The sequence below is a fragment of the Ixodes scapularis genome, unplaced genomic scaffold (genome assembly GCF_016920785.2).
Source record: "Ixodes scapularis isolate PalLabHiFi unplaced genomic scaffold, ASM1692078v2 PGA_scaffold1__304_contigs__length_218370807, whole genome shotgun sequence".
Classification (NCBI taxonomy): Eukaryota; Metazoa; Arthropoda; class Arachnida; order Ixodida; family Ixodidae; genus Ixodes; species Ixodes scapularis.
Genome location: NW_024609846.1, coordinates 98,053,190 through 98,065,529, shown reverse-complemented (window position 1 = coordinate 98,065,529; position 12,340 = coordinate 98,053,190). Strand labels below are relative to the sequence as shown.

The following is a 12,340-nucleotide window of genomic DNA, read 5'->3' as shown; positions in this document are numbered from 1 at the left end:
AAAAAATAGCCTGTTCACCAAACTGTCGGCAATAAGCTTTAAGCAAATGGTATTTTCTGCTTTCAACCGGTGTCACATTCTCATCGCCACAAGATTTTCGTCGATGCTTCTCAAATTAAAACTAAAAGGGATGCACTTCAACTAATCGTAGCACTGAAGCTTCTCAACGAGAAGCTCATTTACTACAGTCACTGAGGAGATGAGAATAGGAGGGTGGTCTTTCAGTGGACCCGGCTCCAGCGCGTGCTTCGCACCTTCGATGACGCTTCGGCATCTCATGAGCCTCCAGTGTGCATGCGCAGTCAAAGTGCGACAAAGGAAACCGAGCGCGTGCTGGAATCCAGGCACCCAAGAGAAACGCCCCGCCATTCTCGTCATGCCAGTGGCTATAGCCGAAATGGTATTGCAGCACAATCTATAACGAAGTGCAAATAGTGGTTGTGCAATCAATGATGAGTACAATGACATTTTCGAATTGGACTGAGCTTGCCCGAAGGCAAATTTCCTCTCCCAGACCATGGCGTTGCACTTACTAGGCGTTACACTGTTGCGCAATTTCTGTCAGCAAATTGTTAAAAAGTTGCAGTTTAGTTTGAAAAAATCATGCTAACACAAGCCTGCTACTTTACTCAACAACGTTTTGGCCTCTGATGTGCAGCATGTGCAAAAAAAGAGCATGTGCTAGAAATTTTGATTTTCATTAGAGATGTAGAGTTTTCTACTTCACCGATGCTTGCAATATCCCGAAAGCACTGAAGACAAGATACTTATAATAAAAACAATGATGAAAAAAGACAAAGCTTGCCGTAGTTATGGGGCCCTTGTGTTGGTCCGACGGCACCGAAGAAACGAAGCACTGGGTTGTGTTGACGTCGTACAGTCGCACTGCGGAAAAGCCAAAGTCGGTTTTCTTTTATCATTGCCAATGTTTACATACTGTGGATGTTGCACGCTAATAAAGTTATGCTTCTTAGGTAATTCCAAAGCAGAGATTATGTGAATGATGTTTATGCGATCAATACGATAAAGGACAGGACCCATGCAACCACCGCTCTGTGCGGGACAAACACGAGGATACTCTCTAAACTTCGTTTCACCTTACAACAGACCACAGCGAACACCACGAGTCGTCTCATCCTAGCCAATGCAGTGATACGAGCATATCGCGGGACTTGGCGCCCTGCACGTCATTGCGCCCGTTTAGAACGGCATATGACACTTGCATGGCATTAGATTTAGGGTGACCAGACGTCCCGTTTTAGAGGTGCAGCTCTGCCTTCCAGTCATTTTGTCTCAATGAACCCTCACATCCTGTTTTTGTGGAAACGTATGTGCATAGTTGCAAAATGAGTGCTAAGTGACTGGAAGAAATAAAAAAAAAATATGTAATACATTTTATAAAAATAAACATACAATAAAAATGTTACCTCCCATAAGGTAAATTTAGAGCTCTTTCTTTGGTTTCATCTGTCAATACGTTCTGTTTGCACAGAAGTTTGTTCAGAGCACTTTTTATATTTTATTACCGTAAACTACCCCCCCTCCCCCTCCCCCCCCTCCTTCCCTCCCTCCCCCTCCCCCCTCCCCCCTCCCCCCCTCCCCCAGAGAAAGTGCCCACCTCACTTTCATTGAAAACTGGGTTATTGTAGACATGTGTGTTTGTCCGGTCACATCGGTAAAAACCAAGATGCCAGCTACTAAAGGGCCTTGAAGGCAGAGTGAACGAAATCAGAGAAAGCAGATTTATTTTCACACGATATCCCCGTCACCGCCGCTAGGCGTCTCATGGCTGCCACAACAGTGTGAATATTCTCGACTGATGCCAGCACTTTAGAAAGAGTGGGAACTTCATATATAATTTGTAGAATTCCTAAGTTTGGGAAATGTTAATAGCAGGCGCTTGTACGAACTGGGTGCTTCTGCAGTATTTTATTCTATATTTCGCATGCCTCAGCTTTGTTTAAAAATTGAAAAGAAAGGTGCTTCTGTACTCGACTAAACAAAGGACTTCGAAAAAGTGCGCATTTGTACAGTGAGCTGAATACTAGCAGAGCTTGCTTTTATTTCTGGCCCGGCTACCGGAGCGAGAGACAGACCCCCACTGATGTCCAGCATTCTGCACTTTAGATTATGATCACCTTAATTAGGTTGGCTTTATTGGCTCGTAGCATTTGCTGTGGTCCACTGCAATGTGGCACAAAGCATAGAGAAGTGGCAGAGCAGAGATCCTACGTCTGAAGCCTCACTTCAATGAACCAGCTTCATTGCGCAGTGCACGTGGGCAGCACATGAGGTACTATCTTAAAAATGATCCAAGTATATAGGATTAATGCCAGCACATCGAGGACTACTCTTTACATCATCACGGGGAGGACATGCTTACATGTTGGGTGCTGGGTTCCCACAAGAATGAAGTCGCCCGAGGGGTGGAATGCCAGGGTGCGAACCATCTCAGCTTCCTGCAGGAAGTTTGCACCCACATTTGAGACAAGCGTGCCTGCCACTCAGAATAAGTTGGTCGCAATGCAAGCTAGAATGGGTACCAGTATTGCAAGTGATGTATTCATCAGTCAATGGGAAAGTATACACAGTAGTGAAGGGAACAAAGTGACCCACTTTTATAAGTGGCTGTTTGTCTGCCATGTTGCAACAGCCTCGCCAGTCTCGGGAACACACAAATCCGAACATGAACCAATCCCACATAAGCACCTTGGTTGCTTCAGCAATTCATACTGCTTCCACGAAAAAGGTTCTGGTGGTGGAGTCAGATTTTGCTACTTGAAGCTCATGTGCTATACTTGGAGACAACTCTTTCTGGCCTTTCAGAGGAGTGAAGATTACGTGTGCACAGCTGTGATCGACGCTCAACGTGCGTGAGTGTGCGGGTACTCATAGCTTTGACTTGAATACCAGAAAAAGTTGTCCCTAAATATAGCACCTTGCTACAAAAAAATAAAAGTGCTTGTTATGCTATTTGTAGTTACTTAGCTGACATGCAGTTTTTTAACACCGACACTGTAGTGGATGGGAACCAAAAATAAGTACAGCAATACAATTTCAGCTAAGCACCAGCACCTCCTTATTGACGAATGCACTCAAGGATGTGGCAATGAAGGCTTGTGTGAACAATGAATACATGCCGCCCAACCTGGGTGCTTCTCTACGGACGTGTTGTCTTGCATGTGGGAGTGACATATACGAACTTGAGTGCCTAACAAGAGTGGTTGTGGATAAATGCTTCCATATATTCCTTCTTACAATCATATGCACTTTGTGAGGGCAATGATACATGAAAATATTGTTGGATAAATGACACTTTAAAAAAATAACTAAAACATTAATTTTTTTTTTTTTTTGTGAAAATAAAAAGGTTTGTTAAAGTTTTTAGAATGTTGACAAACATACAAGCAGAATGTCAAGAAAAAAATGCTGAAGGCTGAGAAGGGAATGATGCAATCCAATTGACTCACATGAATTGTCTTGAAGGCACGCTTGACAGAGGGCTTGGAGTAGTCGAAGAACTTGACTGTGTAGTCTCTGCTGCCGGAAACGAGGATCTGTTCTCTTGGATGAAACTCGAGGCAGGTAACCTCCTGAAAAAAGGTGAGGAAAAGAAAACAGGCATTGAGCAGTGAGTTGTTTGATCTTGTTTTCTCAAAATAATTACTGCGTTTGCACCCGCATTGGCACTTGCACATAAAATTCATGGATATATCAGCTGAACCAAGTTTAGTTGCAGAGTCAATCTTTTGAAGGTAAAGTCTGTTCAGTCATGAATAAAACTCCATGGTTATATGAAATTTGGGCAATGTATAGCCATTATTCTACACAACTTTTTTTTTAACAGAACACGGAAAGTTTATGCAGACCGATTTTCACGCAACTAGAAGTCTGACTGGCACTAGCATTAGAATCAACAACACTGGCTATTATCAAAGCTATGTTTCAGTTGTATGTTAAAAGTTCATAAACAAGCAAGCTAAGTATCTTGGAAATCATCTGTTAGCTATACACAGTATATGAGCATTGCCTTAAAAAGCAACTGAAAAGAAAAAAAAAGATTTTTTAAACAGATTAGTTGGGACACGCATGTTAAAAAGTAAATTTTATGCGAAAAAAAATTCATTTAGTACAATATTGTCAGTGAGAGATTTATTTGAAATTCTGCACGCAAAGTCCATGATGTCACGGAATAGTCATTCGCTCTTTCGACCTCAACGTGAAGGCGAAGCCGATCCACCTCTCCTTCTCGTGCCCGAAATGCCAAGAGAAAACAAGTGGAAAGGAGGTGACTACCAACTAAATTGCGTCTCGTGCCATATTGCTCTAAAAAAGTTTTTTTTTTAAACAGTATAGTTGGCACACGCGTGCCAAAAAATTTATTTTAGATGAAAAAAAAGAAAGTTTATTTTAGAGCAATATTGACGGCGCGAGATGCGATTTAGTCGGTAGTCACCTCCTTCCACTTGTTTTCTGTCTCGGCATTTTGGGTGCGTGAAAGAGAGGTGAATCGGCTTGGCCATCACGTTAAGGTGGAGAGAGTGTATGACCCTCACGTTGAGGTGGAGAGAGTGTATGACCCTCACGTTGAGGTGGAAAGAGTGTATGACCACATGGACTTTTGCGCGCAGAATTTAAAACAAATCTCGCGCCGTCAATATTGCTCTAAAGAACTTTTTTTTGCGTAAAATTTATTTTTTGACGTGCAAGTCTCAACCAGACTGTTTAAAAAAAAAATTGTTTTTCTTTACAGTGGCCCTTTAAACAACATAAAAAGAAACGAAAATAAAAAAGACTGAGATTGTTGTTGCAAGTTTGTTGCTAAAAAACACCTAAAACTTATACGAAAGCAAGAATCCTCAAAGATGCTTACAGTTAAACTAAACAAATACAACAATACTTTTGGCTGCAGTCAATCTATGTTTTAATGCAAGAATCATCAAACTTTTTCATCTTGAGAAACCTCTAGCTCTCTTGACTGATGTCCAAGGAATGCCTCCTAGTGTAGGTGCCGATGCAATAAAGCAGCGCAGAAGCCTACAGACCTTGTAAACAGTAATGCACAAACTAGGCAGCATTTGGCTCATGGTTGCACATCAATGGGCATCCCAAATTCACTAAAACATTGGGCAGCAATATTTATCTCTTAAAGTCCTACAATGCACAAAAGGCAGTATTTAAGGAGCGATAGTTTTCAATTGCTTAGAAGAAGACAAACAGTCTATAGTTAGGGTTCCGTGTCTTCGGATAAATCCGAAAAACACTCGCCGGTAAATTTTCCGCCAATTCGGATTTATCCGAAAAACTCTGAATTTCGAGGTCACTGCGACAAAATAAACAGCAAAAACGACGGAGTTTTACAACTAAACTTTATAAAAGCACAAGGTCAGTGGTCCTGAGGAGATTCCACTTCAGTTTCTTTTGAAATTTAGAACTACTGACAAAAGGGGTTTGCCTTTTAGCACGTCGAGGTTCCTTCGGGACAACAGGCGATGGCACCCGCACCATATTTATATTATTTTTCAATTTTTGTTTTTAAATTTTAAGCAGTAAAATAAACTCTGAATTTCAAAGAATTGGGAAAATAACAAAAATAAACTCCTATAAACCCCGAATCCCCAGCAAAAGATAAACTCCAAAAAACACCCTCCGAATTTCACAAGAAATAAACTCCGAAAACACGGAATCCTATCTATAGTATGGTATGGGTAAATTTTTCCGGTGGCAGGACTAATTAAATTGGTGTATAGATCATGTGAAGTTGGGTCATGTGACATTAAATGCTTCACCAAATTTAGCAGGCAAACTCAATCGATGTATAGGTCATGTGACATCAATTTCTTCGCCAAATTCAATGGGGACGCAAAACCGGCGTTTAGGTCTCATGACAATTTTCCCGCCAAATTTAGAAAGAAAACTGACATCACATGATGTCAATTTTCTGTCACGTGACCTATACATTAATTCAGTTTCCACGCTAAATTTGGCGGAGAAACTGAACTGGTGTTCAGATCATGCGACGTCAATTTCCCCACTAAATTTAGAGGAAAATACACAAACAGACGGACGTATAGACAAAAGTTTGGGACTGGCAGAGTTATGTTAAAAAGCATTTCATGCTTTAATATAGTGCTTAAACTAAAAAAAAAAAAAAAAAAAAAAAAAAAAAACTTTGCTTAGGGGCAGGCACAGCCAAGGAAATTTAAGAGCTCAGGGAATCCAGGAGGGTACTCTGAGGAATGCCCATGCCCCTAGGAACCCAGTATAGGAACTTACATATTATTTAACACCACTGTACCTCAATGTGGTCGTACAGGGTACGAATGACCGGGTGGGTCTCCATGTTTTGCTGAGCCGACTCTTGTGCAGCTACCTCCGGAGGCATGGCACTCTTGGCCAGCATGCGGTCCACGTCCAAGATCTGTTCCGTAAAGCCACAAGAGGGATGCATACCTGCCAACCTGTGGACTTTCAAATTCGTAAAAGTCCCGCAGCCGCGGCGGGGCGGAGGGAAGGGGGGGTTACGCGAAGCGATGTGCAGCTTAATGTCAGCCTGGCCAGCGTGCGAAACGCTTACATCGCTACAGAATCCAAACTTCTCTCGCTTTTTGGGCGGCACGAACCACGGATATTTCGAAGTGTAGGACTTCGGCAACACCTGAAAGTACCTCTTTCGAGGTTTGGAGTTCGGTATTGCGCCGCGAAGCCACAGTGACCAGGAGAATGCTAAATTCACACGTGCAATAGAGCACTATATAGCTCCTTCGGAGCAGAGTAGCGCAATCGAGAACGCCATCTCTCGGCGACTAGCGGCGAACACCCGAGGGTTCCAAGTCCGGTCACAAATGCATGGGGAACGTGAGAAAATCCCCGTTTCTTGAATATTTTGGGGATGTACGGAACGACAATAATTTTTGACATAATAAAGGAACAGTTTACAATAATTTGCGCTAAGTTTTGTGCAATTTAATAACCTAATTCTTTTTTAAAAATTGCCTGAGCGGCATCATGCAGCACACGACGCGGCAACGTCACACCGTTCACGTGACCCGCTCCGACCAATCCATAAAGTCCATCTCCGCTGCGTAAAACAATCGTCTGCTTCGAACGCCATTGCCTTGGAAATTGGCTTCTCAAACTTTTCACACGCATCCAATATTATTAAAATTTTGATAAAGTGTTTAGTGCTTTGCCATGCTTCACGACAAACTAGTTTTGAAAAGTGTAAACTCGGCGTTTATTTTTCAATCAGCCGTGTTGCTTCGATCTCCATGCATTCGCCCATAGGGCGGGCCCCCTCCTGGAATCCTGACTGCCACGTGACTCGCGCCGAACTGCTCTGTCGGCCATGTTGTCGGCGAAACACGCGGATCAAAGGATTGCGCTACTCTGCTCCGTAGGAGCTATATAGTGCTCTAACGTGCAACAAACACAAGACACCGTACTACTCGCCTCGAAACTGGCCGAAGCCACGAGGCCCATCAATGACTGAACACGCTGAACCAACGTGCACCCGTGCACCGCCGAACACACAAAAAAAGGCTTTGCACTTCAGATTGGTTTTCGATCCGTCGCCACCGGATAGACGGATAGGAAAAACCACGACGCTGCTGTGAATGGTACCTTTCGTCCTCTTGTGGCGGTACAAGATATCGCCAACAACGAAGTTACAAAAACAACAAAAGCAAATAATAAAATAAAATAAAAAAAGATTAAAAAAATATATTTTTCGTAAGATTTGAAGCAAGATTCGTAAAATCGTAAAATTAGTCCCAATTCGTACATTTTACGAAAACTTCGGAAGAGTTGGCAGGTATGGGGATGATGGACATGAAAGGCACACAGGGAGTGCAAAGAATCGGGGGCAAAGAAGTCATCATTGACTTTCCAATAGAAAATTCAAGTCCAAGTTATGCGAGAGGAACTTTCTTAGGGAGTTTCCTTAAAAGGTTTTGCCTAAAAAAAAAACACAGAAAAAAAAATTGATTTTGAAAGGATTTTTTAGCTAGGTCAACCAACATCTGAACCATGTTGAACTTAACCTGAGACTGGGGTAGAGAAGAAACATCAAAATGTAGAAGGGACAGAAAATAGACAGGACGACGTCTCAATGGCATTTTCTGTACCTTCTACGTTTTGATGTTTCTTCTCTACCCCAGTCTCAGGTTAAGTTCAACATGGTTAATATTCACCAGCTCACCTGCACCCTTACGATTTTTTCTACCAACATCTGAAGAACATAGTGTGGTAAGGGTATGACAGCTCCCCAAGCCCAGGAATACTACATTTTGATAGATTATCAAAGATCAAGTGAAGGTACACAGTTCTACATGGCACAAGTTCAAACTTGTTAGGAAAAAAGAAAACGAAATTGGCAGTGCTTTCACCTTTATAGAGGCATCAGCAGAACCAGTTGCAACCAGCTGACCTGCAATAGGCAAACAAAAAAAGAGTTTTGAAACCAGGAACATTAATTAAAATGCAATGTTTAGGATTATCTGCTGTCATCAGTTATTTCTACACTCCCATTTGTCCCTAAGCCAGAAAACAAAAAAGACCCATTCTATAGAAATCTTAAAAACTGCATTAAAGAAGAAGCAAAAAAATTGGGCTCTCCCCAATGTTAACATGAAGCACCTTTCCCTGGCTTTGGTGATTCCTTCCATTCGGCTGCTGCTTTGCTGTCATCTCACATGGGAAACAATATATATATGTGCCAACTCCAGATGTCAAAAAGCATGAAGCTTTTTGTATTCCAGTTTCAGCTTCTCCAATGTTCAGAGTATACCTAGGGTTCCACCGTTTTCTGTTTCTATTTTTCCAAAATTCGGCATACTTTTTTCGGTGTTAATTTTAAAACTCAATTTTCGTTTCCTTTTCGCTATATATTTATGCCCACAAAAGTTTATCGCCTTTCTTCGGTAAATATAAAATACACACCGATGGACACTGGATCATAAGATCGTTGTAGCTCTGATATTTGTGATCACTCAAAGAAATGGACACTTTATTTGGCAAATATGTGCAACTGTAAAAGAAACAAGAAAAAAAACACAGAAGTACACACAAGTCAGATATGAAGCCTATGCCCAAAATCGTGGAACTTCACCCTCGGTTCGTCAGGCCTACGTCATCTTATTATAATACACACACATGTACTTTCCCAGGTTCTCCTTGTTGATGTGCACTCTCTCTTTCCTGTTAATATGACCCTGAGCTTCGAGAATGCCCTCTTAACGCTAACACTGGACACTGGTAGGCTGAAGGAGATGAAGCGCTGCCTGAGCCAAAATCAGCCAATCAATCAATTGTGACCACCAAAAGAAACACGGTGTGAGGTTTTGAAGCACAACACAACATGCAGAGCTTGTATCAAGTCAGTGTTCCTTACAACGAGTTTGAAAACACGCTCGTATTAGGTGAAGTCTCGGGGCATTTCGGTCCTCACATTCCGATCGATGATGTGCACATTAAACCAAAACGTTGTAATGGCACCCTAGTATCCCATACATTCGGACACGTTTCAATAGACACTGTCATTCCACTTTTTCGCCACGGCTCTGCGGTACGACTGGAAGGTCAAAGTGACCTTTTCCGGTTAAAACTGAATTTTAGAAGACGGATTCGACACGCTTTTATCGGTCTTTATTAATCCAAAATGTCGAACCTAAAAACTGACCTTTTTTCGGTTAAAGCCGAATTTCCGAAAACGGATTCGGCGTACTGTTATCGGTTTTTATTGGTTTAAACCGAAAATTTCGAACCCCAGCAGCTCTTGGCCCCTGAATAGAGGGAGAGAAACGGCTCCTCTTGCCCCTTGCAATAGGAAACTTGTCATACTTGCCCAGTTTACCTTCTCCCACCCCCACAAGATTGAATTAAACTAGAGAGCAACAAAGTGGTTCACTTTCAGAAAGGGGAGCAAAAAAAGAAGTATGAAATCTTTAGTCAACAGAGCTTGAACTGATGGTGTAATCTTCATCGCTGGATTGAACGAGGCACCAGCCACCCCCATATTTTGTTGATTACTTGTTCTCATCAAGGGTTGTTCTGTTCTCGCATAAATATTGTATAGTCATCAAGTAATGTAGGGCACGGCTTAATATGTTCATGCTTTTTGCTTCGTGATTCACTCTTCGGCGTTTATGCTTGCTAATGCCGCAATCTCATTGGCTACTGCTGTCAGTGACTCTAGAGGCAAACTAATGACTCCATGACATCCAAAGCTGACAGAGCAATTTAGACATGGAACTTTTAGAAGAGCCTCATATTTGTTCTGTGCATCCTACCCCAGTAATGACTTGTGCAATCGATTGTCATTGTGCTACATGTGTGGGGAATCAGGATCCGGAGCCTACTCACGTAAAAAGAAAATAGGGCACAAGTCTCACCGTCACGACTGAACGTCCCGGCTCTGCACTGCGCCTTGTGCGACGTCACGTAACAGGTTTCGTACAGTGCTGGTTCTGGTGCCAAGGATGGAGCTGCAATCAAAGCAAGAGGGTTGCTAAATGTGTAACAATGTTTTCGAGCTCGTGCCAACAAAGATAGACACCAAGCAGCCAACAAAGATAAACACCAAGCACAGCTTCGAAGCACCATCTGCTTAAATCGCTTCCAAATAAAAATAGAAAGAACAAATCAGCACGCTACAACATGCTCCCCATTGACCTACCTTCAGTTTCATACTCCAGATCGATTCCTGGTCCTGTGTAAGGCTGGTCCAGCGCTGAAAACTTGATTCCTTTGGTTTCTGGGCAAAACAAAGAGCAGAAAGCATCACCACCACAGCAACAACAAGAAACAGAGAAATGTTTATCTTTATAGACTGATATGAAAAAAAAAGAAAATTTTCAGTCCCAGCAGAGGACTGGGGATTATTTTCCGCCCCCTTGGGATCATTTGACATGCCACCAAAATCTCGGTTACACAGCACCTTCTCCGCAATAAGCATCTGCCAGATTGCGGGCATCTGGGATGGGATTCGAACCTGCCAACTCGGGACCCATAGGCCATCAATTTGCCTCACAGTCACCGAGGCGGCTCATTTTACCTTCCAACTGGTGGCCGAAGCTATGAGCCCATCTGCAGCAATTCCGCATCTATAATTTTTTCCATTACCCTCCCAAGGAGAACCAAAGAGACACAAAGTGTCTAAAACGTGGGTACTGTGTTCGGATTGCGTATCCGACCAGTCTGTTTAGCGTCCTTTCCGTCCATGCATCGCAAGTGATATTGATGCAGCAAAAAATGACGTCCCTAAACCCCGGAGTGTCATGCTGTCGGGTGTCGCAAAAGTGGTGGTTAGGAGTAAAATCTCTAAAAAATAAAAGCTTGAGAGAACGCGAGTGTCGCTGCCGTTGAGGCATCTCGACTCCCAGCTGCTGAAACTTCCATGTTCTGTCAAGCTGGAGAGGGACTTGCAGCAGAGATGGCGTCTGCCACGTCCACTACCGCTACTGCGACACCGCCAGGATCGTGGCTGGCGACGACGGGACACTTTTATGACGTCAAGACGGAAATCGAGGGACCACTTTTTAGGATGCCGTAAACACACCGGTTAGGAACACGTTCCAGGCACTACAGGCACAAGGCTGGGGCCAAGAACTCCTAAATTCGGATCTTATTGGGAGCGTGCAACACCTAAAGGGGGCACGCCGCTCTTTTTCAGAAGCTGGTCATTAGGGCCCCCAACAACAGCATCCGCGTCACGTCGCATAGTGAAGCGCTACCCGCTCTGACCTTTTCTAATGTGCCCGCAGTGTCTCGGCCGCGTCTGCACCCTCCCGCGGCTGTGCTTCTCGACCTGTCTCTGGAGTGAAGGCAAAATTCGAAAACCCATCCGCGTCCACCGTTGCTCCGCATGTGTTTCCATGCCGTTTGACCCGCAAGAGTGGCTTGGAGCTCGGATTCAAGCTCGGATTGAATCCGAGCTCCAAGCCACGAAGCGTCTGCGTGCTAGACGGTCCGGAAGTCACTACGAGATGACATTCACAAGCGCCAGTAATTGATAAAATTTATGAGAGAAGTATTTTTCAGTGCTCTTATTATCAGAGTGGTCTTCACTCGCCGGTAGGTAGAGTGGACATACCAAGACTGAGGTGATTGCGGCGGTGTTCGCCGGCGCATGGAGGCGATTTGTGGTCTCAATTTATGCGCCGCGTGTAAAAAAAGTTAGTGAAATGTGGCCCCGAATGTTTTGTATGGCACCGTGCTCAGGTAAGCTGACATTCATTTGAAACGAAGGTTGGCTGCTACACGGGATGTCTATGCCAGTCCGGCAGTGTTCAATGCAAAATGCTTTTGTTAGGAGCCGCACCGTGGCGCCACTGTCTCGTCG

At 43.5% G+C, this 12,340-nt stretch overlaps 1 protein-coding gene across 2 annotated transcripts in view; it reads right to left on the bottom strand.

Annotated features, from left to right (window-relative positions):
• The window catches only part of LOC115315561 (cleavage stimulation factor subunit 1), a 75,669-nt gene that overhangs the window by 9,962 nt on the left and 53,367 nt on the right, over positions 1-12,340 (bottom strand). For both annotated transcript variants that reach the window (XM_040206264.1, XM_029974734.3), the window contains exons 3-9: positions 10,676-10,753; positions 10,392-10,484; positions 8,388-8,428; positions 6,299-6,421; positions 3,471-3,593; positions 2,384-2,459; positions 806-885 (exon numbers count right to left, since the gene is read on the bottom strand). In XM_040206264.1, the coding sequence (XP_040062198.1) occupies positions 806-885; positions 2,384-2,459; positions 3,471-3,593; positions 6,299-6,421; positions 8,388-8,428; positions 10,392-10,484; positions 10,676-10,753 (614 nt within the window). The remainder of the gene's footprint in view (positions 1-805; positions 886-2,383; positions 2,460-3,470; positions 3,594-6,298; positions 6,422-8,387; positions 8,429-10,391; positions 10,485-10,675; positions 10,754-12,340) is intronic.